The sequence below is a fragment of the Octopus bimaculoides genome, chromosome 2, assembly GCF_046866305.1.
Source record: "Octopus bimaculoides isolate indiv1 chromosome 2, ASM4686630v1, whole genome shotgun sequence".
NCBI lineage: Eukaryota > Metazoa > Mollusca > Cephalopoda > Octopoda > Octopodidae > Octopus > Octopus bimaculoides.
In genome coordinates, this window is record NC_142929.1 from 122,539,282 (window position 1) to 122,562,880 (window position 23,599).

General features: G+C 35.5%; 2 protein-coding genes across 3 annotated transcripts in view; both read left to right on the forward strand.

Moving 5' to 3' along the window:
* The window catches only part of LOC106874084 (folliculin-interacting protein 2), an 80,504-nt gene extending 72,829 nt beyond the window's left edge, over window positions 1–7,675 (forward strand). For both annotated transcript variants that reach the window (XM_014921679.3, XM_014921680.3), the window contains 6 exons: window positions 887–1,000; window positions 1,930–2,098; window positions 2,966–3,027; window positions 4,600–4,726; window positions 6,218–6,333; window positions 7,456–7,675. In XM_014921679.3, coding sequence (XP_014777165.1) covers window positions 887–1,000; window positions 1,930–2,098; window positions 2,966–3,027; window positions 4,600–4,726; window positions 6,218–6,333; window positions 7,456–7,522 — 655 coding nt within the window. In that variant the 3' untranslated portion in view covers window positions 7,523–7,675. The remainder of the gene's footprint in view (window positions 1–886; window positions 1,001–1,929; window positions 2,099–2,965; window positions 3,028–4,599; window positions 4,727–6,217; window positions 6,334–7,455) is intronic.
* Window positions 7,676–18,733: 11,058 nt separating this feature from the next.
* LOC106874083 (uncharacterized) lies at window positions 18,734–22,730 on the forward strand. Its single transcript, XM_014921678.3, has 2 exons — window positions 18,734–19,199; window positions 21,938–22,730. Exons 1-2 carry the CDS (start codon window positions 18,788–18,790, stop codon window positions 22,213–22,215), a joined length of 690 nt encoding a protein of 229 aa, XP_014777164.1. The 5' UTR covers window positions 18,734–18,787; the 3' UTR covers window positions 22,216–22,730.
* Window positions 22,731–23,599: the final 869 nt, after the last annotated feature.

Below are 23,599 nucleotides of genomic sequence, written 5' to 3' on the forward strand. Positions count from 1 at the left end.
ACACTTTGCTTGGTCCTTAACTTGAGCCTGAACTTCTGGAACTTTGTACTTGTTCATATTATGGTTGTTTAACCCCTGGTCTTATAGAAACGTTTCACCTGTAACCATCTTTTCTTTTGTGCTTTTTTTTTTTGTTAAGATGATAGTGTGTGATTTGAGAGAGATGTGGTTGTTATTTCTAACAAGTTGAATGACCACTTATAGCTTCCTAGTTTTCCTTCTTTTTTTAATTTTCTCTCTAGCATCAACATAGAGATGTTCAAACTGAGCAACCCCACTGTGAAGGATGCTTTGAAAAAGCTACAAGTGTGGCCCTTCCTGTTCTTTCTCAAATTACTGAAATACTTAGATATTTAAATCAATTATTGACGACCCCTATTCACTTTTGGAAAAGAGAGAAATGGAATAGCTTGAAGTAGGAGCCTGTATGAGATCACTACCTGCTAGAAATAACAACTCAATTTCCCTCAAATGGCATCTTCCCTCTTAAGAAAGGAAAGACACATTAGGTAGTTCTTGCTATTCCCAAATAAACAGGATGGTTATGGCCATTCTGTCTGTTTAGGGATTTCCTCAGTAAGAGTTGACCTTATTCCTAACAACTATAATAGGGTGACAGACTCCACTGCTCAAGAGACTTCACCTTTTGTTCTCTCGCAATACATCAAATAACAACTTAGATAATCCTGTAGGTGTGGTTTTACAAGCAAATTTCATTCATTGTTGTTATAATAGCTTCCTTTTACCATTCACTGTGTTGTTGTTACTATTGTTGTAAGGGTGGGTTAACAGTCATGTCTTTCTCTCTTTCTATTCAATATTGTTGTTGTGAGTCAACAGACATGTCTTTTCCCCCCATTCAGTGTGTGTCTTGTTGTTATTGTAGGTCTAGCTTATCAGAAGCCAGTCGCTCGAGACACATGTCTTCAGCCAGTGCCAACACTCATGATGTGGAACTTATTGACCCTCTATTCACCTGTAAAGAATTACCAATGCCAAAGTAAGTATATTTTTCTTTTCATACACACACAAATATACTCACATTACTCACATAATTTATCTCTCATACTCTTCAGATATTTCAAATAATTTTTGTTTATTGTGCTGTGTTTTTATCATACATTCTAGAAGTGATTTTGTATCTACTGTGATGTCTACACTGTATATGATGATGCATCATTGAGTTGTTATACAGACCAGATGACTATAGCTTAATCACAGTAAGGAATAGCTGGCCAGAGAATTATTAGATGTAGTTTATGATGTTATTTGTTTGATTCCATCATTCCAACATTTGCCATTGTGCCAGCTGGAAGCACAACCTTCATGTATTTTTGATATATGCTATTCTTACAGGTCAGTTGTTAAAAAGTGTGGTGCAAACAGCATGTCTGTACAATTTCTATAGAAACAGTTCTTATGAGAAAAAGAATTATGATTGATAGTGGATGGACAGCATTATCAGTAGCGTTGGGTAAAATACCAGTGGTATTTGAAGTATTCCTTTATCCTCTAAGGTCACAATCTGAATCATACTGTTTTATTTTATTCTTCCGGGGCTGATAGAATAACTATCAATGAAGTACTTCAAATACTGGCCACATGTATTGAGGTTGATATAATCAGCTTCAGGTTTGAAGGTGGTAGATACTCTGGCATGGTGGCTGCGGTCTAGTGATCAAAACCAGTAAAGCACTAAAGGAACAATATCAGTATTCATTGACTTGTAATGGGTTTCATTTGATTCTTGTCAACAGAGTTATTAATTTCTGAATATTGGATTTATATTTTGGAATTTTGCAACACATTTCTCTGAAAAATCTAAGATTTTGTGCAATAACACCTTGGATTTTTATTATTCAATGTAAAGAATTATCCAATTTAATTCTTGTAACTCTATTCTATGCATTGTAATTTTATCTTTTTCAGGTGCAATAGTCAGGGAACAAAAAAAGCGGTTAGCAGTTTTGCGAAGAATTTTGGCCGTTCCTTACTGGCAGATTTTTCCGACCATTATTTATCTGATTTTGTATTACATGGAACATCAAGTTCACACTTTCATCGAAAGATGAACAAAGACCTTCAACAAGCAGTTCAGGTAGTAACTACTATTGTGTATTTGTTGTAGTTGTATTAGTTATGTTACAGTAGAGTTTTAGTAGCTCTTATTAGATATCTGTGGTAGTCGTGAGGTAATTGTGGTCAGTTTTTCAATAATGTAAATACTTGAGGTTATATTAGCTACTGTAGACTTGTAGTAGTTATATTCCTACTGCGACAGATTTTGCTAATGTTTAGAAAGGTTCTATAGGCCTAGCACATTAATTGTGTCATTCTTTCACTTCAAGAAGTATGTTTGATAGAGCAGAGTAATAAAGACAGGTGTGAACTGTAGTGTGGTTGTCCTGATATGCTTGGGGTGTAGTGTGATATTGATGGCATGTGAATGTGTTAGTGTGGTCATACAGTACGAGAGGCAGTGTGGTGGTGATGGACATGTCTGGTGTAGTCTGGTGATAAGGACATGTTGTGTTGGGTGTAGTGTTGTAGTAAGGACTTGTGTGTTGGTGCAGTGTGATTAGTGTGGACATGTGGAATGAAGTGTGGCAATCAGAATACTTATGTTAAACTGATGTCTAGTAGTTTATCAATGTAACAGAACATTCAGTTTGTTATTCATTTTATCTTTATGTACCTGGTGGATTTAGTGGTGCTTGTATCAAGACTAGGTAATGTGGACTGTGCCAATTTTCTGATAATAATCAAAGGAAACACATAATTGTCATTAACTGAATAGAAATAGTGACAGTTATTGTCTCTTCGACAGCCAACTTACTTCTACTGCTGACTTGTTCTTCAACACTGAAGTCACCAGTAGAATTTCAACTCCTACTTTGATAGTAGCTCAGTATCACAACTATAATGCCATTGTTTGTTATACATAATTTCTTCTGTTTCTTTTCAGCACTCTATCTTGGATGAACCTATCACAGAAGCTGTGTGTATTTTAGCAAACACTGATGAATGGTGCGTATAACTTCTGGCTCTTCATTATTGATTGTCATCATTTTGGCGCCAACTGCAGCACTTCTGTTGTTATTGTCATCATTATGTTCATTATTACTTATAAGTCATTACTGCTACTAATGCAAAAATTGCTGAAACTACAGGAGATTTGGCCTTCTCTTTAGAACCAAGAAATATTCCAGCTTTAAGTTGTTGCTGACTCCACTCTTTCAGTTAAATGAATGCAGTCTTATTGGGGCATCACCTTGTAGGGTTTTAATTAGTACTATCAACCCTGGTACTTATGTTTCAAAGCCTGTAACTTATCATATTGATCTGTATGTTGAGTTTCTAAGTTACAGAACATGAACTAGCAATGTCAGTGTAAAGACAGACATCATAACAGATACATAAACATACACATACAGCATCATCATCATCATTATCATCATCATCATTATCATAATCATCATTTTACATTTGCATTCCTGGCTGGTATAGGTTGGATTGGTTGTTACAGTCCAAGTCATTTCATATTGGAAGCAAACACTCATAGACAGGTACTCATAATCATTTGGTTTGGTTTCTACAGCTGGCTGGCTGCTTTCCTATTGCCATCCACATTGTAGCATGTACTTCATGCATTTTCTCATGACACAAACAATAGAGAGGTTGAAACATTCCTCAGCAAACAAGGATCTCACAACCTTATGCTTTCTTTGTGCATTTTTCATCTACTTTTACAGTGTATACAGCATGAATTTTATATATGGTGGGCTTCTACACAGTTTCTGTCTACCACTTTCTGTTTACAAGGCATTGATTAGTATGAGCAGTGAAACTCAACCAAAGACCGTGGTTATTAAAGAAACTTTTAACCATACAGTCATGCCATATTCCAAATGAAGAACTATTCTCTTACTAGGTGGTGTAAATGATTCACATGGTAAACAAACAATTGTCTTTGACAATATGGCCATTGTATTTTACCTACATTCTACCTGTTTTTACTACTACTACTACTACTAGATGAATCAATTCACATATTAAAGAATTAAATGACATTTTAATATTGATGCTGTCAATATTGTTGTTTCTGTGTGTTGGCAGTAGAGTGTTGGACAAATGGTATTTATTCATATCTTCTTACATTCTGTGTTTAAATCCAGGTTCAATTTTACCTTTCATAATTCAGTATTCTCTTTATATTAGTTTAAAGTCTTTTGCATATGTTGGAAATCAGTATTATAGTATCTGTAACTGGTATGGTTTAGCCTAATGACACTATATCTCACCATGAGTACTTAATGTTGTACACAGATCCAGTCCCAATTGTAAGGGTCTTTGTGTTTCTTTTGAAGAGGTTAGGAGTATTTTTGGGAGAAACTTAAACTAATGAAGAGAAGTGGCTAGTTTACCTCCCTAACACTGAACTTTATTCTAACTTCTGTCCAAACAGTCTTACGTTTTTGGTATTGAAAAAAGATATATTGTGCAGTTTATTTACCTTGATAACTACTGTAAATTATATTTTAGTTAATATTCCAGTCAGTTTTGGTAAGAATATAATTGTTTTTCATTTCTTGATTACAGGAATGTTAGCATTGCCAGTAGCTGCAGAATTGATAAATCTCCAATCCCTTGCTCTGCTTCTCGCCTAGTCTGTGATATGGTTGAATCTGTGTCAGATCTGTGGAAACTAAAGATGAGCCCTGAATTTGTAAGTAGATTCGCTTCCTCCTTTTAAAGGAAAAAAAAATTTTGAGAGAAGGAATATTTTTGTACTAAGTTTTTTTTTTTTATAATCATCATTTTAACATTCACTTTTTCATGCCGACATGGATTGAACACATAGACACTGTCTAAATCAGGGCTTATTTGGACCACATCTCACTTGTATGCTTTGTTTTTGGCATGATTTCTATCACTGGATGCTTTTCTTCTCACTAATCTATTCACAGAGTGTACTGAGTTCATTTTATCATAGCATCAGTTTTAGAGACAGCATTGTCTTCAACAAGACTAAAGACTTCTCTCTACCCTTTGTTGTGTATTCATTCATTCCTTTCTTTGTAAACCAACAGGATAGGAGAAAGTGAGAGTGATAGAAAGAGAGTAATATAGGAGAGCTTGTGTGATAAGAACTAGTGGGGTGAGAGAGAGAGAGAGAGAGAGAGAGTAGTAGGTAGGTAGACTGCTATATGATGGTTGTTGGTGAGAAATAGAAAGAATACAACTAAGGGTAATAAGACTGAGATTGTAATAGAGAGCTACATGATGGTTGGGTGATGACAGAGTGAAGGGTGTCAATACATGATAGAGAAGGGAGTGATAGAGGAGGAACTAATGAAGAGAGAGTAGTAGGGAAGGGAGTAATGGAGAGAGGGAGAGAGAGAGAGAGCAATAGGAGAAGGTTTGCTTTTTAATACTCTTTATTTTAAATATATCAAAACTTAATAGTAGGATAGATTAGTATGTATTCATATCCATATATAATTAGTCTCATTGCTAAATTAGGTCCATGTTAAGGCCACATGATTTTTTTTTTCTGGCAGCTTTGAATGGGGCTCAAACTGACTGGTTTTGTTGTTAGTTAACAATTTATTAGCATTTCTTTATCCCTCCCTTCTAAACTACCAGATAATATTATGGAAGGTTACTTATTAAAATGCCAACAAGATTTTAAATAGTACAAGTTATATAATCCTGATGAACTGTTAAAGAAAAAACAACAAAAATGTTTTGTTCAGTTCTAATTCCAAGCTGCAATAAAGGCTCTCTGGTCTCATCATAATGCTTAATTTCATGACAAATCTAAATAACTAGATATGGCCCAAGCCATATTTGTCTATCTGTATAGAGCCCCCCCTCTCTTTTTGTCTATCCACACTTCAAGTATCTATTGAATAAGTTGTCTCTTACCATGAGACCAGACATATGAACAAGTTAATTTTTCTGTATGGTTTTAAAAGCTGTTACACTACATTTGTCTTTTGTTTTAGTCAGGAACCTTATTGTCTGTTTGTTTGCTTATTGGTAGTTGTCCACCTTAAACAGATGCTGCTTTTCTCTCTAGTGAACTTTCATTGATTTAGAACCAGTCTTCCTATATACTATCTATTCATTGTATATATTGTAACTCATTCCATATAGTATTCATCTGTCATAAGCTTAGATAGTAAATATATCACATTGTTGTTTATTATAATAGTGTATGATGCATCTTGAAGATCGTCTACAAGAGATCTACTTCAAGAGTATGATGTTGGTAGAATATGCTCATGGAATTAACAAACCCTCTATGAAAGAACTGACAACAATGTTGGGGTAAGTATTCTCACCTTTACTAATTTTAGACACTATATAGATCTGCTCTTTAGAATCTCTTGCTTGCTGGCTTCAATCTTTATATCTACCTGTAAATGGTGTTTAGCTGTGGGGTTAACATACTAGATACTAATCTTTTTGCCTCAGTCTGTTTTACTCTACAACACATGTCCCATCTATCTCATACTTGAGTAAATGGCTTCTAAATTGTTATGGTTGTTCTAATAATTTATAACTAATTGCAAAATTAGCAAAACAGCTAATATATAAACAGCAACAATTATTAAAAAAACGGTAATTTAATTCGCTGCATATAAAATGAAAATTTGGGTATTTTTGCCTTTGTCGTAGTTGTCAAGTAACTCCAATCAGTTTTAATGAGCCCCACCCCCAAGCAAGAAGTTGCTTGGTCAGTTTCTAATCAAACTCATTCTGCTTTCCTTGAGGAGCTTCTGGTCCTTAAGCTCTTTACTCTTTAGCATTCAGATTATTCTGTCAAATGTCATCATCATCATCATCATCATCATCATCATCATCATCATCATTTAACGTCCGCTTTCCATGCTAGCATGGGTTGGACGATTTGACTGAGGAATGGTGAACCAGATGGCTACACCAGGCTTCAATCCGATTTGGCAGAGTTTCTACAGCTGGATGCCCTTCCTAACGCTAACCACTCAATGAGTGTAGTGGGTACTTTTACGTGCCACCGGCACGAAGGCCAGTCAGGAGGTACTGGCAACGGCCACGCTCGAAATGGTGTATTTTACGTGCCATCTGCACAGGAGCCAGTCCAGCGGGACTGGCAACCTCATAGCTTTGAGAGTTCAATGATGTGATGGTTTTAAAATGATATTGTAGGGTAGGTGTTTGAGGCTAGATCTGGCCAGGTAGAATATTTTGGCCAGATGTGGCTGGTTTAAATGCTAAAGGGTTAAAATGTGGTTCTCATTTCAAGAATAAGGTGTTTGTTGACAGTGATTTTGCTACATTAAAAAGACAAAATGTAGAAATTTTCTTGTTGACATATTTAATTTGTAGACATCATGTATAGTTAACCTCTACTTTTTGTCATCTTTTAGAATATATTTTAAAAATGCTTCTTTTCTTCCTTATTTTCAGGTTTGATGCCAGTGATATTCCATTGCTATTAGCTGTGGCATCAACTCATTCCAGCCAAGCTGCTTGAACTGAAGCCAAAACAAGACAAATTGGCAACACAACGTTACACTTTTCTCCTGCCTCAAAATTAATGTTGCAGAAGGAAAGAAGTGCGCACACTCACACACACATGCATACATGTATACACATACATGTTTGCATGCACATGAAAATACAAAAAGAGAATGAATGAATGAATGAATGGATGGATGGATGGATGGATGGATGAAGGGACAAAATGGCTAGAAGCCATATTGATTGAAATGATTTATTTATATCACCTTATTATCCCCAATTCCTTCCCACACTCTATTACCCCCACCCCTCCTTGGAGACAAAATCCTCAATGACTGCTTTTTATTGCCCTGCAAGGCCAGCTTTTAACTGATGTGTGAGGACATTCACACACTAGCATGTGCACATACGCACACACGTGTGTGGGTATACATATGCATGTGCACGCACACACACACGTGTGTATCCATATATACACGCGCGCGCGTGTGTGTATGTATATATATACACACACATACACACAGGCCAGAAGAAAATGGATATTTTCTTTAGAGAGCCGAGACTGAAAGTTAGTGACTGGTCTTAATTCCCATTCACACTAACAATTACTCAAAATACATAGGTTCAGTTCTCAAATGGCTCTTCAATCATTTTCCATTTTCTTTCTGTCTATATATTTATAAATTTTTGGCTGAAGCTATCTATATATCTATATTTATCTGTAAATCTCTCTCTCTCTCTCTCTCTATATATATATATATATATATATATATATATATAGTATTGCTGAAATTACTCTGTTGCTACTCTGAGTTTGTTTAGTATCCTTACCAAGTATAAATATGTGCTCAATAAGGATGCTTGCAAGACCCAGGGTAGCAGCAGAGCAATCTCAGCATTTCTATAATTAATAACACCCTATTTCTGATTTGAGTATATTTTGCTTTTATTTGTAAATTCATATGTATACATGTGTGTATCTATATATCTATTTATATGTGTGTATGTGTGTGTGTTTGTATATCTATATATATATATATATGTATATATATATGTGTATGTGTGTGTATATGTATATATATATATATATATGTGTGTGTGTGTATATATATATATATATATATATGTATATATATATATATATATATATATATATATATATATATAAGAGTATGTGTGTATGCATATAAAATATATATGTGTATGTATGTATTTATATGCTGTTTTAATCCTAGGAAGGTTGTGTGGAAAATAAGCAGCTGCCCATACAATCAGTTCTTCTTCAAGCCCCTTATGTTTCCCAAAGGCAAGGGCTGATACAGTTTGGCACCAATGTTATGGTAGAAGTTTCCAGAATAAAAGAATGTAACAATCTAAGATTAGATTACCTTACAGACCTCACCTATGGATTATGTCTCAGGTCAGTTTAGCTCCTGAAGCCTTTCACATGAACAAGTATGGCAAGGCATAAAGATTTGAGATCAGAGTTTGCACTCTCTCAGATGGACCCCCTTTGCAATCAGACCAGCTCCATCCACTTGAAGAACTGGTTTTATTTCACCAGCAACTACCTTCACCTCTTTTCCTGTCAGTATAAACAGTTCCTCTAGGCTTAGAGGCTTAGCTGCTTGAGAAGGCCACAAGTTGGTTGGGTTTGGTTTGTCAGAAGCTATTTATGACACACACCATGATGAGTACTTATTCCTTTTTTTTTTTCTGGAAGCTTGTGTCTGCTACCATTTCTTGGATTAACAACCTTGTAACCAGGTTTAGATATATGTACACACATGTACACACACACATCTAAACCTGTATATATATATATGTGTGTGTGTTTATATATATATATATATATATATATACATATATACACATGCTCATGTATACATATACTCATACATATGTGCATATATATATATATATATATATATATATACACACACACATACATACACACACACACACATACATACACACACACACACATACATATATGGATGTTGAATATCAGATGAGCTTATTTTGCATCAAGATAAGATTGTCATAAGAGCTAAGCAGTCATTTGAAGGAAAGTTTTGAAACTTTGCCATCTCTCCCTCCCTTCCTCCTGTTACCATTGTTTTCTTCATCCACCCTTCCCTCCTTTGCACCTCCTCTTCCTTCTCCTCCTCCTCCTCTTCTCTGTTATGCTGAAATGGTTGCTTGATCTGTACGTTGGACATGTTTCATCTGTTGACAAGCAGGAACATGTCACAACTCTTTAGACTTTCATTGAAAAATAAATTGGATTCTTGCATCATCATATAAACATGTGATTGTGGCGTTCATCTGCTCTTTGTCTCTTATTTGTTGAGGTGTTGGTGGGAATTAGGGGTCGTTTTAACTGTTGTGATGTTGGCAAGCTTGAGGGTTTTACTGGGTTCATCATCATCCTTTAACGTCCGTTTTCCATGCTGGCATGTGTTGGATCATTTGACCAGAGCTGGGAAGCTGCACTAGGTTCCCATCTGATTTGGCTTGGCTTTTATGGCTGGATGCCCTTCTTATAGGGAGAATTGTTTGGATGAACTGAACAACAATATCAGACAGAAATATACCACCAACAAAAGATGTGGCACCCTATATGATCACTGAAAAATTTCTAGAAAGTAGCAGCCAAATTTTGCTCAGGTCACACTAACACTTAAAAAAAGGATGGACACATTGGATAATGTAATCTGTAATACTGTATGTCTAAATAAAAGACAAGATGGTCACAGCTGGAATTTTTTAGATCATAGATCTGCTGTTGTAGATTTGATTTGTGGTTAAACAATGATCAATAATAATAATTCCACTAATGCAGAGCTGTTAGAAATAGCAGTGCAATCTCCCTCAGCTACACTTTATCATCATTTTATAAAGAGAAACCTTGACTGATACGGTCATAAATATATGCAAAAGAGGATGGTCACAGCTGGGATGTCATGGATTATAGGTCTGTTGGATCAGGGTTCATGTGGGGTTTACAAATACAGCATCAAAATATATTTGTTGAGATAAGAAAGATAAGAAAGAACTGAAAAATTGATTCTTGTAGAGGGAATGGTGTTAGTGATGGAAACGAGAATAATAGGAGGAGGAGTTATGTACAAATATTTTAATCAGATGAGGAAGGTGATGAATATGATTTTTGCAGCCTAACCTTTTTCAAATCAGTGTGTACAGAGATGGAATGCTTGCAACAGAATGAATTTCATTAAAGACAGCATCGATGGCAGTGCTAAAAACTAAGCGCTGTCTATTATTATTATCTGAGCTGATCACAAAACAAAACAAAAGCAGGTTTGGCTGTGTTATTTGATCTCTTTAGCCTTGATTTTTCAACAGGTTATTCAGTTTGACCTCAAATTTCTCACCTTGATAGTTTTTGCCATGTTGTTGTCCAGAAGATACAACTAAACATAGGAATATAATGAGATATGTCAAGTTTTTATGGAGATTTCCAGAGATAGTTTTAACTTGATAATCCTTTCTACTATAGGCACAAGACCTGGAATTTGTGGTGAGGGGCTAGTCAATTACATCAACCCCCAGTGTTCTACTGGTACTTATTTCATTGACACTGAAAGGAGATGAAAGGCAAAGAATACTTCAGTGGAATTTGAAAGATGGACAAAATGCTACAAAGCATTTTGTCTGGTGTGCTAACAGTTCTGCCAGCTTACCATTTTTGTGTTAACTAAATGTTTTAAATTGTCAAACATAAATCAAGTTACTAATTCTCATTAAATGGTAAGAAACACTTTTTAAGTTCCATACTACTATTGCCATCACCATTATCCAGACTTTGTGGAGGAGTCTGTATGACAGATTTGTCTACTACAACAGCACAGTTTGAACCTAAAGTTACATGTTTCTAGATGTTTATGCAGATATATGAAATCTGCTACTGCATGTGTTGTGATATGTGATTCTACTGGTGTTTGTTACGTTATACTGTGGATAAGGTCAAGAGGTAGAACAGACAAAAATCAAATTTAGATTTTCTATTGTAGATACTGATGGAAGGGATTTCCACAGTAAAAAAGTTTCCACATTGAAGAACTACTTAATGGTAGTTCAAGTTGAATACATGGCATACCAACCAACTTTTGAAGAGCAAAATCTGTTATTATATGAAATAGACATATAGAAATGAAGACAACGATTAAAAGTGACCAGATTCAGAAGGTGGTTAACGGTAACCATATAAATGCTTTACTTTCAAATCTAGTCTAAGTTGTCTGTTATTACAGGAGGTATAATAACTGACAACTCCCTACCACCTGCTTACAGGAAACACTTTTCCATTTGGAATAGAATATATATTGTAGATGGTCAACTACTCAATGTCTGAATATTTCTTGACTCTGAAGAGAAAACCAAAAGCCTGTCTTTTTAGAGACATTTAGGACTCAGGACCTCTGAGACTTGTTGGAGGAAGTTACCCTCACTAGAGGCCTGGTTCAAATGCAACAGAGTGCCACTCTCCCCTCCCCACCACTTATGAGATCCATGTTGCCAGATACAAATTCTATTACCAAAAAAAACAAACAGAAAAAACAAAAACAAAATTCTTACAGCAGGCTTCCAAATTTTGCTCACAAGACTAAACTAAGGCTACAGCAGAAGACACTGCCTAAGGTATTATACAGTGGGACTGAACCTGAAACCATGTAGTTGTAAAGCTAACTTTTTACCCACATAACAAAACCTATGTTCATGAAAAGAGTGATATAAGGAATATTTGGCAGCTATCTCTTAGTATAAAAACGTTTATTCAAACTGTAAATAACACACAAAAGTGTGTTATTTCTTATAAGGGGAGTTCCCTTCCAGAAATACTTCTGGTAACTGTCTTTTGAGGGTTTCTTCCCTTCTCTGTCTCTTTGGCTCAGGTAAATCTTTCTCTGGGGTTTCCTTTTTTCTTTCAGTAAAAACCTGTCCAATGTTAGTTGTTTTTTGCCTGCATTGTAAAATTTTTCTAAAATGAGACATGACATTATCATTGAAAAGGTTTACTGCTCTATTTGCTACCTCTGTATCAGGATGATCTTTTTCCACAAAACTTTGCACATCACCCCATTTAGCACAAATTTCTTTGATTAAAGAATTTGGGACATCCTCTTTCTCAGCCAAAGTCTTTTGCTATTCATTTTGAAGGTATACGAGCTCTTCGGTGGTAAGTTCAGTATGGTGGTCTTCCACCAGCTCTTCAATATTTTCACTGTCAACATCCAAGCCCATAGTTTTTTTCCCATAGAGACAATATCATCAACAATAGCAATTTCCTTGACAGCAGCTGTACTTGTAGCTGTCTCAAATCCTTCAAAGTCTTGTTCTGGTACACAGTATGGCCAAAGTTTCCTCCATACTGAATTCATGGTTCTGTAACTCATTTGTTCCATGTATTATGAATAAGATTAACACAATTCAGGATATTGAAATGATTTTTCCAAAATTCTCTGAGAATTAACTGAGTGTCATTAATGACTTAAAACACTTTCGAAACAAGGCTTTTGTGTAAAGTTTCTTAAAGTTTGCAATGACCTGTTGATCCATTGGTTGTATTAGAGAAGTTGTGATAGGTGGCAGGTATTTTACCTGAATAAAATCAAACTCTTCAACTAAGTCATCCTCCAAACCTGGAGGGTGAAATGGAACATTGTCTAACATGAGAAAGTATTTTAGTGGCAAGATTTTCTTGCAGATATTTTTTAACACTCGGGGCAAAAACTTCATGAATCCACTCAATGAAAAATTGTCTGGTTACCCAAACCTTTGTATTAGCCCTCCGCATAACAGGCAATTTACTCTTCATAACATTGTTTCTTTTGAAAACCCTCGGATTATCGGAATGGTAAATAAGCAATGACTTGACCTTGAAATCGCCACTTGTATTGCCGCATAGCAAAAGAGTGAATCTATCTTTCATTGGCTTGTGCCCTGGCAATGCTTTTTCCTCCTTAGTAATTATAGGTTGTATTTGGCATTCGTTTACAAAATAATCCTGTTCCATCCCTGTTAAACACCCGTTGGGGGAGATAACCTCCTTTCTTTATCAAGTCACTAAACTCAATCACAAATTTCTCAGCCTTTTCCTTGTTTGAACTTGCCGCCTCTCCATGCCTAATTACACTGTGTTATTTCACTTCTCTGTGGAGGCACAATGGCCCAGTGGTTAGGACAGCGGACTCGCGGTTTCGATTCCCAGATCGGGCGTTGTGAGTGTTTATTGAGCGAAAGCACCTAAAGCTCCACGAGGCTACGGCAGGGAATGGTGGCGAACCCTGCTGTACTCTTCCACCACAACTTTCTCTCACTCTTACTTCCTGTTTCTGTTGTGCCTGTAATTCAAAGGGTCAGTCTTGTCACACTGTGTCACGCTGAATATCCCCTGAGAACTATGTTAAGGGTAGACGTGTCAGTGGAGTGCTCAGCCACTTGCACGTTAATTTCACGAGCAGGCTGTTCCGTTGATCGGATCAACTGGAACCCTCGACGTCGTAAGCGACGGAGTGCCAACAAATTTCACTTCTCTTCTTTAAATTTCTCGAACCATCCTCTACTAGCTATCAATTTAAAAGTAATACTTTCAGCACTTGTACCAGGGGTTTTCTTTACTAGATCATTATAAATTTCTAATGCTTTCTCACAAATAAATGCTTTACTGATACTGTCACCTGCTATTTCTCATTTATAAAAATAGGCAATGACTTATCTACTTCTTCGAGTATCTCTGGTCTTTGTTTATTACAGCAGCTTTTATCATTTCCTTATTTTTTAGAATAGTAGATATTGTCGATTTTAAGTATATCGTACCGCACAGCGAAACTGACACACGAACACCATTTTCGTTTTTGCGACAATTTCTTTCTTCACTTCAATTGTTTTTCTCTCAATTTTTCTTTTTCCTTTACCAGTATGACTGCTAGCTTTCTTTGGAGCCATGACTAAGGGTTAATGAAGAGGGGGAAAAAACCACAGTACAATAAAGTTGGAAAAGAAAAGCACCACACAACACACGAATGTATACAAAACGGCGGTCGATTCAGAGCTGATTCCGTTTGAGTTAACTGAGTTCGGCAATGTTGTTCGATAACCGAGGCATTTTCATCTCGAATTTTCTATTCGAAAACCGATTTGTGTGACATTCGAGAACCGAGATCGTTATGTATTGTAATGTTATTCTTATTGAGAACCCGTAGTTATTTCCCTTGGAGTATGCAAGTGCCGGAATTTTTTTCCACGTTTCTTCTGCTTTATTTATTTATTTCCTTTCTTTCATAAAAGAAATTGTTGGCAAGAATGGAGGGTAATATAATATTTTACTTAAGGCTGGTATTAAAATATGTTTTTAAAGGTAGACTCAAAAATTTCGCAACTTAACTAAGACAGCAGAAATATTAACTACTTCCAGCAGAGGGAGATAACTCTGTATTACTGTCATTTCATGAAAATATTCGTTTTTCTGTTAATTAAATGACCAATTTACTTTTCAATCTCTTGGCCTCATACACTTACTTTTAATATCTCTAAGGCAGTAGAAGCAGTCGTTAACAGTGCCTTGAATCTCTCTCTCTTCCCCTCTTTCTCCCTTCCTTGTCTTAGTGACCACAAGAATGGCTTCTCAGTCAAATCCACTCACTTATGTTACCAATGAAATCCCACAGCGTTAAAAAAAATGTTGCTCTAGATAACAGCAATGTCTTCAACGGTGTCTGGCTTATGAGATCTATTAATATTTTCTACCTTCTGACTCTACTCATCCCTTGAACTGGTAGCTTATTAGACTGCATCACCGCGATATATAATGACGGAGATCCTTCTGTCTCTCTTCCAATCAACTCTGATGTGATCCACCCTACGAGTTCTGTTTTGTTCTCCCATTGCTTCCTTCCATACATTAAAGATCTTGGCCACGACATCCAACAATACCCGCTTTTATGTAGATGATATGACCTCCTTCCTCTCTAACCTTCCCTAACCATGCATAATCCAAATGCAGTCTCTTGCATTGATTTCATGAACAGATACCTCCAGTAGGGGCCATGCCAATTTTATCCCTTTTAACAGGAAAAAAGACCCTCAAGCACTACTTGTATAAAAAAAAACATCACACCACATCCAATCTAAACATGAAAGGTGTTCAGTTAAAACCCTCACAATCACTCCTGAAGATGAGTCTCACTATCACAGTGGATGGTAAAATACATCCTTAACACCACATGTCAAAGACTAGCCCGTCTCCTTAGGGGCTAGACTATATTGCAGCCTTGACAGCAACTGCAGCTCTACAATGCGGAAGTAGTGTCCATTATGGAGCATTGTTCTCACATCTGGGATGATGCTTTTGCTACACACATAGACATCTTGGATCACATCCACAGAAAAGCCTCACGATTGATTGGTATTAAAGACACTTACAGACGCGTTCTAGCATCTGGCTCATAGGTGTACTGTCTCCCCCTCACCACTCTCTCTGTCTTTTCTATCACTACCAAAATGGGTCTGTTCCTCAGAGCTGGCTGGTCTTATATCTTTTCCACTTAGACATTCCTGATCCCCTTCTTGCTCGTCCTCACCCCTCGTCACCCGCCAATCCTAACGCTCACTCATATGCCCAATCTTTCTTTCCTAGAACATCGATCCCAAACAAGCTGAAACCAAACTGTGTGATGAAGAATAAAAGCAAGCTGTTGTCTCTTCATTACATATCGATCGAGAGGTTTCTCTTCAAGATCCATTTTGGATGAAATCTTTCATTTCTGTAATAAATGGCCGTGACGTCAACTGGAGTAGAAGAGCAACAGCTGACAAGTAGACTGCAAACAATCTTTAATTTTTGTTAATTTAGAATCTTGAAAGACACAACTACGAAGAGTACTAGACTTTGATGAAACAATATCCTTGAAAGTGAAGTGAATTATTTCCATGCTTCTGGGAAGCAGAATTATCTAGGGAAAGAACATATATATATATATATATATTTGCCATAAAGATATGTATCATAATTTCTTCTATATATATATTTATGAAAGATAAGACGATTATTTAGAATAACGATCATATCAAGTGGCTAGCATGGAAAAAATCGTATAGGTAATAATTCTTATAGGTATATGATAATATAAATTTAATTACAATTAAGAGTACTGAAGAGGCACCACCATGCCAGAAATAACAGTCAAAACTGACTCTGGAACCACATCATATGGTAAGAGGCATAATGGTGCTTCTTCGATACCCTTAATTATAATCTTATATATATGTATAAGTATCAGGTCATCCCATAAGTTCTGTCCGAATTTTGAATAAAGAAAGCAAGTGATCAAATGTTATATTTAATTGAAATTTAATCATCAATGTACTTTCCCTGATTACCTATGACTTCCTTCCATCTATTTACAAGCTTTTTAATCCCATCAATGTAAAATTCTTTTGGTTTCAAAGCGAAGAACTCTGAAATGTCAGTTTCAACCTCCTCCTGGTTTGCGAAAGTTTTGTCTCCCAAATGATTCTGTAAACTACGAAACAGATGGTAGTCTGAAGGAGCAAGGTCGGGAGAATAAGGTGGATAAGGAATTTTTTCCTAACCACGCTCTTCGATCTTTGGTTGTGATGTGATCTTTGCAGTGTGGGGTCGCGCATTGTCCTGATGAAACATCACTCCTTTTCGATTCACTAAAGCGGGTCTTTTTTTCTTCAAAGCTTGGTTCAAACGCTCTAATTACTGACAGTAGACTTGAACATTAATTGTTGCGTTAGGTGGTAACAATTCAAAATGAATTACTCCTTTGCAATCCCACCAGCTAGAGAGAACCTTTTTCCCATGAAGTTCCCTTCTCGGTTGTGATTGAACCTTTCCCCCTTTTACCAAGCGACTGTTTACGACGTTTAACATTTCGATAGAAGATCCATTTTTCGTCACCAGTCAAAAGTGTATCCAAAAAGAGTGAAATGAGTTCGTGAGAATGGCAGGAAGAGCAGATGTCAATTCGGGATTTGCGGTTGCTTTCGGACAATTCATGAGGCACCTATTTCTAAGTTAAGGAACCTTTCCAAGTTGTTGAAGATGACGATGAACAGTTGTATAGTTTGAACTAAGCTTTATTGCCAATTCGTCAACTGATATGGCAGGATTTTCTTCAAGTAATGCCTCACGGAGCTTATCATCAAACTCAACTGGGCGTTCTGTTCGATCTTCATCTTTAAGGCTGAAATCTCCACTTCTGAATTTTGTAAACCATCTTCTGCAAATTCTTTCATTCAAGCATTCTTCCCATAAACTGAGTGTATGTTTCGAGTCGCTTCGGATGCAAAGTTTCCTTTTTTGTATTCATAAAGCATTATGTGCCTCAAATGCTCTTTGGATACTTCCAAGTTAGAAATGGTTTTAATCAAAGAAATTTTAATTCTATTATTCTGTAAAATAATATTTAATTAGTTTAAATGTACATAAGTGCATAAAAATAATTTTAAATTTCATTAGACATTCTGAAATACTATTAAATTTCATTCAATTTAAAAAAAAAGTAAAATCGGACAGAACTTATGGAATGATCTGATATATGTATGTATGTGTATGTGTGATTTTTGTTAAGATTGGAGTATCATACTATCATGTCTCTGACAAACATTAATACTAAAATTACCAGAAGGTTCGATGAAGTAGGGTTGGGTTAAGAAGTTTGAAAAGTATACTTTTGAAAATTTGTGTCAAATACAAATCTAAATAAGCAATATTTGATTCTAAAAATTAGATTAAAAACACGTCAATTTCTACTACATTACACGGTTATATTTTAACCCATATTGTAGAGTAGTATCTAACTTCATGGCATTTTAATGTTATAATCTGTAAATAAAAACGGCTACCATAAAAATTTAATGCGTAGCATTGGTTAAAATTATAATTAACGCTAATTATTAAAAATTAGTAAGGGAGCAGTATATTTTTTATTCAAGCACTAAAACGAGAAAGGATCATCCCGGGAAAGTTTTCAATAACGAAAGTTAAATTATGAGAGACGTGGCTTACAGTAGCGGAAAAAAAAACTAATTCAAAGATATTAGTAATGTTAGCGAAATTTGTATGTAGCCATTAAAAACGATAAACAAAATGAAAAAGTCCACAGGAACAATTTATAAAATTCTAATGACTTAAAAAAAAAAATTCTACTTGATCAGTATTTACACCGGAAGTAATAATCTCTGTTTCCGGTGATATAGACAACAACAACACAACATCTATAAAATGACGTTCGTAACATCGTCTTTCTATTTAGGAATTTTAACAGGGACAATAATTTACCTGTATTTAATAAAGCAGGTAAAAAATAAACAGAAAACAAGGAAGAAATCACTTGGCAGTAAAGTGTTATTTTTCCCTGATAAGCAAATTGCCTGTAAATCACATTTTGTTGACGAGTCAGGTTGTACAAGCTTCCCGTGTCATTATTCGCATTCGCCTACAAGTCTGAGTTTTCTCTTCCAGTTGTTATGTTCAGCTCGTAAGTCAATTGATATATGTGTCTACATCATCTCGTGCCACGATTTGGTCGACATTCTCATCAAACTCAATGCAATGGGAGTCGCTATTAGACTCATTACTGATGACGAGTATGAAGATGTAAATAACTCGTGGATTTGGAAACTTCGTAGTCAAGGTAAGTGATATTGGTGATGGCAATGATATAATAGACTAAAGGAACAAAATAGCGTTAACACATCTAAGCTGCTAATTAAATGAGAGCATCGCGATAATTTGTTAAATAATATAGTTTTATTGTGGTACGTAGTTTAGAAGAACGGCGTGTGTGTTAAGTCTTTTATGTGCTATAAAAAGTGAAAATGAAATGCTATGACACTAGAGAAAACAGATTGTGTGTCTTATTTACTATCTTTTCTTGTAATATAGGTATTCATTTCTAGAACAAATCAGATAGTGTGTTTACATTTCCTAAGCTTATTTCCCCACGTGTAGTCATACAGGTAGGATGTGAACAGAATCGCATGCCCCACGTTGGATTTTTTTTTTATTTTTTTATTTTGCACGTAACATTTCGTATATCACTTGAAATACTATAAACTTTGTCTCTTGTGAATGCAGCAGGATTCCCAATGTATGAAGGAAATAATATGGGGCGGACGTAAAGAATGTGGACCGCACCCCCTTTCGGTTTTTATTTTTTTTTACAGAATCCCCCATTTTCGAGTACGGAGATTCTGATTCTGCAAAAAAAAAAAAAAAAAACCGCATTTCAAAATTTTAATCCCCCCCCCCCCCCAATTCTTCAATTCTGAAAAAAGGGAAAATTAAAGAATTGTGAGAGGAAATTAAAATTTTAAAATGCGGTTTTTTTTTGTTTTTTTTTGTTTTTTTTTGTTTTTTTTTGTTTTTTTTTTGCAGAATCAGAATCTCCGTACTCGAAAATGGGGGATTCTGTAAAAAAAAAAGAAAAAAAAAAATGCAAGTGGGTCCATTCTTTACGTCCGCCATAATATGGAATCCACTTAATTTGTTCCTTGGTAAACAAAGTCAAAAACAATTTCAGGCTATTTGTGGTTTTAGGTACATATATCGGAGGGATTGAAAGTGAAAAAGAAATGATCCCGGTCAAAATACAAAAATTGACTTGGGTATCAATATTTAGTAGTATCAATATTTATGTAGGCCTTTTCCTCCCATTCCTTCCCCAAATCAAAATAAGAATTATTCACTAACTCTCTGAATTCACATAAACAACATAACAGCTTGTTCCAATTTACAAATTTGACCTGGTTATATATAATAAAATCTAAGTAACGAGAAGAATTATTAAAAAGCAGCAAGAAATATTGTCTTGCTTGAAAGCAGGTAAGGGTTGGTGGCAGGAAAGGCATTTAGCTATAGAAAATCTGCCTCAATAAAACTGTCCAACTCATGCAAGCAAGGAAGAGTGGACGTTAAAACAATGATGATGGGCACTGTACACAAACTAGTGTGGATTTCAAGAGCTGTAGGTAAATTTTGCTACTGGAGTCCAGCAAGGAATTCTAGGACTATGAGGCATATTTGAACGAGTAGTGTTTTTGAAATATTGCTCTTAGAATGCTGGTAAACTTTTCATCTGACTTGTATAAGGTCTTCAGGAATTAATCAATCATAAGTTAGAAATTAAAAGAAATTGTAGTCTGACTAGGATCAATTCTGTTTAGCCAGAGCTGTGGAATACATGCACTAAAATAATGGAAAAGACCATATTGTGAGAATAAAATAGGAACAATGATCTTTGAAGGCTTTGAGATTGAGTAAACATCTTTTTTTTAAGCTGTATTGGAAATAGAAGTACTGAGCTCATCTTTATGATTAAACAGTGGATCTGTCATTTGAGCAGTTTGTAGAAGGGCAATTTAAGATATGATCATGCTCTTAATTACTCTACAGCTTTTGTTCATCCATTAACTAGTGTATGTGTTAATAGAAGGGATTCCATGTGATCATTAGTAAAATGCAAGTCTTTCAACGGGACTTTATTGAAGATTATTTTCCGTAATTCATACAGACTCAGTATTTGGCAAAGAATCTTTTCACAAGTTTGTGACCAAGTTCCCTCTTCTAGCTATCCTTCGTAACATGAAATTGTTTTGTGTATATTAATTTTGTAAGAGTTTTCTAGTTGTAATATACAATAATATGCAATAATGCAAATACTATTTTGTTAAAATTATTTCAATGTTTTATGTATTTTTTTATAATTGCATAAGGGTTCAATCCTTTTGATCTATGAGTATGCTTTACTGGTACAGTTTTGTTAAGTTATACTCCAGTGAAACAGAAGTCGGGGCTCACACGGCTTGTGTTTATAGCTGAAAATAATCCAGTTTCTGCCAGTTAATGATCTGTAAAGATTAAAGAATGTGGGTACTCACTGTAGCACCTTCTAGTGGGTATAACCAAACGAAATTGTGCTCTCTAGAGTGTACTTGTGGGCTCAAAAAGTTGAATATTTTTACGATTTTTCTTATAACTGTTTTAGAAAAGATAAAAGTATGGCGAGGAAGATTTGACTGTTATTTCTAGTTAGTTAAATGACTACATTGAAGGTCTTGGACCATTCTAAGTGGATATAAAGCAAAAGTGAAGAGAAAAATAACTCGGGTGAAAAAAGTTAAACTGTTAGGTGTCAAACAAAAAGCAAATCAGTGAAGTGAAATCAGGAAGTTCTTATTTGGAGTTACTGCCCTTGATACAGTAATATGGTTTTTATGGCTGGATGCCCTTCCTAATATCAACTACTTCACAGAGTGTATTGAGTGCATTCTAATCTCCACATTTGAAATTACTTAAAAAAAGAAATAAATTAAAATTTCCAGTTTTGAGTAATGGGTTCGTTTTCTTAAAATTTATTTTCTTTTATTCCAGGTATTATGGTCAGAACTGATAAAACACAATTCCTCATGCACCACAAATTTGTCATCATTGACAGCAAAATCGTGTGTAGTGGCTCATTCAACTGGACTTCTGATGCAATCACAGTTAACCATGAACACTTGACCATCATTAGAGACTATGCTGTTGTCACAAAGTACTCCTCAGAATTTGCAAAATTGTGGAACTATTTTAAATATCAGTCCAATCCATCAGTGAATTACACATCCGAGGACTCACAAAGTAAAGAAATTAGATTCAAGAGAAGATGATTTTCATTGATTTCATCTAAAACATATTTGTTTTCACAATTCTCATCTTCTCCGTCTTTCTCCATGTCTTTTTTCCTACACATACTTTTACTCTCGTCAACTTCATTCTTCTTTCCATTGTTGCAACTATCCCTGTTGAACATAGCTAAAATTCCATCTCATTATCATAAAAATTGGTAAGGCGGTGAGCTGGCAGAATCGTTAGCACGCTGGGCAAAATGCTTAGCAGCGTTTCATCTGTCTCTACATTCTAAGTTCAAATTCCACCGAGGTTGACTTTGCCTTTCATCCTTTCGGGGTCAATAAATTAAGTACCAGTGAAACATTGGAGTCAACAGAATCGACTAGTCCTCTCCGCCAAAATTTCAAACTTTGTGCCTATGGTAGAAAGGATTATCATTAAAATCAGTGACACCATTACGGTCAGCTCTCATTTCATCTCTTTTTGGTGGTATCCAACAGAAAATCAACAATAGATTGACCAGAAATAAAGAAAAAATTATTCAAATTGTTAATCTTATCTATCCTCTGATTCACCAGTCAGCAATTCAGTGGGAATTATCTAAAATTATCAGCAAATATGACAAACTGTATTCTACATACACACACATGCTCATTTCTGTGTCCGTCTGTATATATATATATATAAAATATATATATATATATAAAATATATGCATATATAGTTTATATAAAAGTATAGTTATATATATATGTATGTGTGTGTGTATGTGTATGTTTTCCCAACTACATGGTTCTGGGTTCAGTCCCTCTGCATAGTATTTTGGGCAAGTGTCTCCTACTAGAGTCCCAGGCTGACCAAAGCCTTGTGAGTGGATTTGGTAAACAGAAGCTGAAAGAAGACAGTTGAGTGTGTGTGTGTGTGTGTATACAAGGGCGTATCCAAAAGAAACCAGAATTTTTGCAATATTATTTTATCTACTTAGTTTTACATGTTTACACATTTATCGCCTTCAAAGTATTATCCGTTTGAAGCAATGCAACAGTCCAGATGCATTTTCCACTGTTCAAAGCAGTTCTGGAACTCTTGTGAAGTGATGCCTCCATCGTCTTTTTTCTTCTCCTCCACATCTGCAAAACGTTTTCCTTTTAGGAATTTTTTTATTCAGGGTAACAAAAAAAGTCACGGAGCAAATTCAACTTCCAACTGTTCTTTCTGTTCACAACACACATTCAGTTGTAACTGCTTTTGATCTGTGAGCAAATGAAGCACAAATTTTGCTGCAACTCTTTTCATTGAGAATTCCTCATTCAAAATTCGTTGACAGGAACTCCAGGAAACACAGTTATATCAGCAAGTTCATCAGTTGTTCAGCAGCGGTCCTCCAAGATCAGTTCATGAATTTTTGTGATGTTTTCATTCG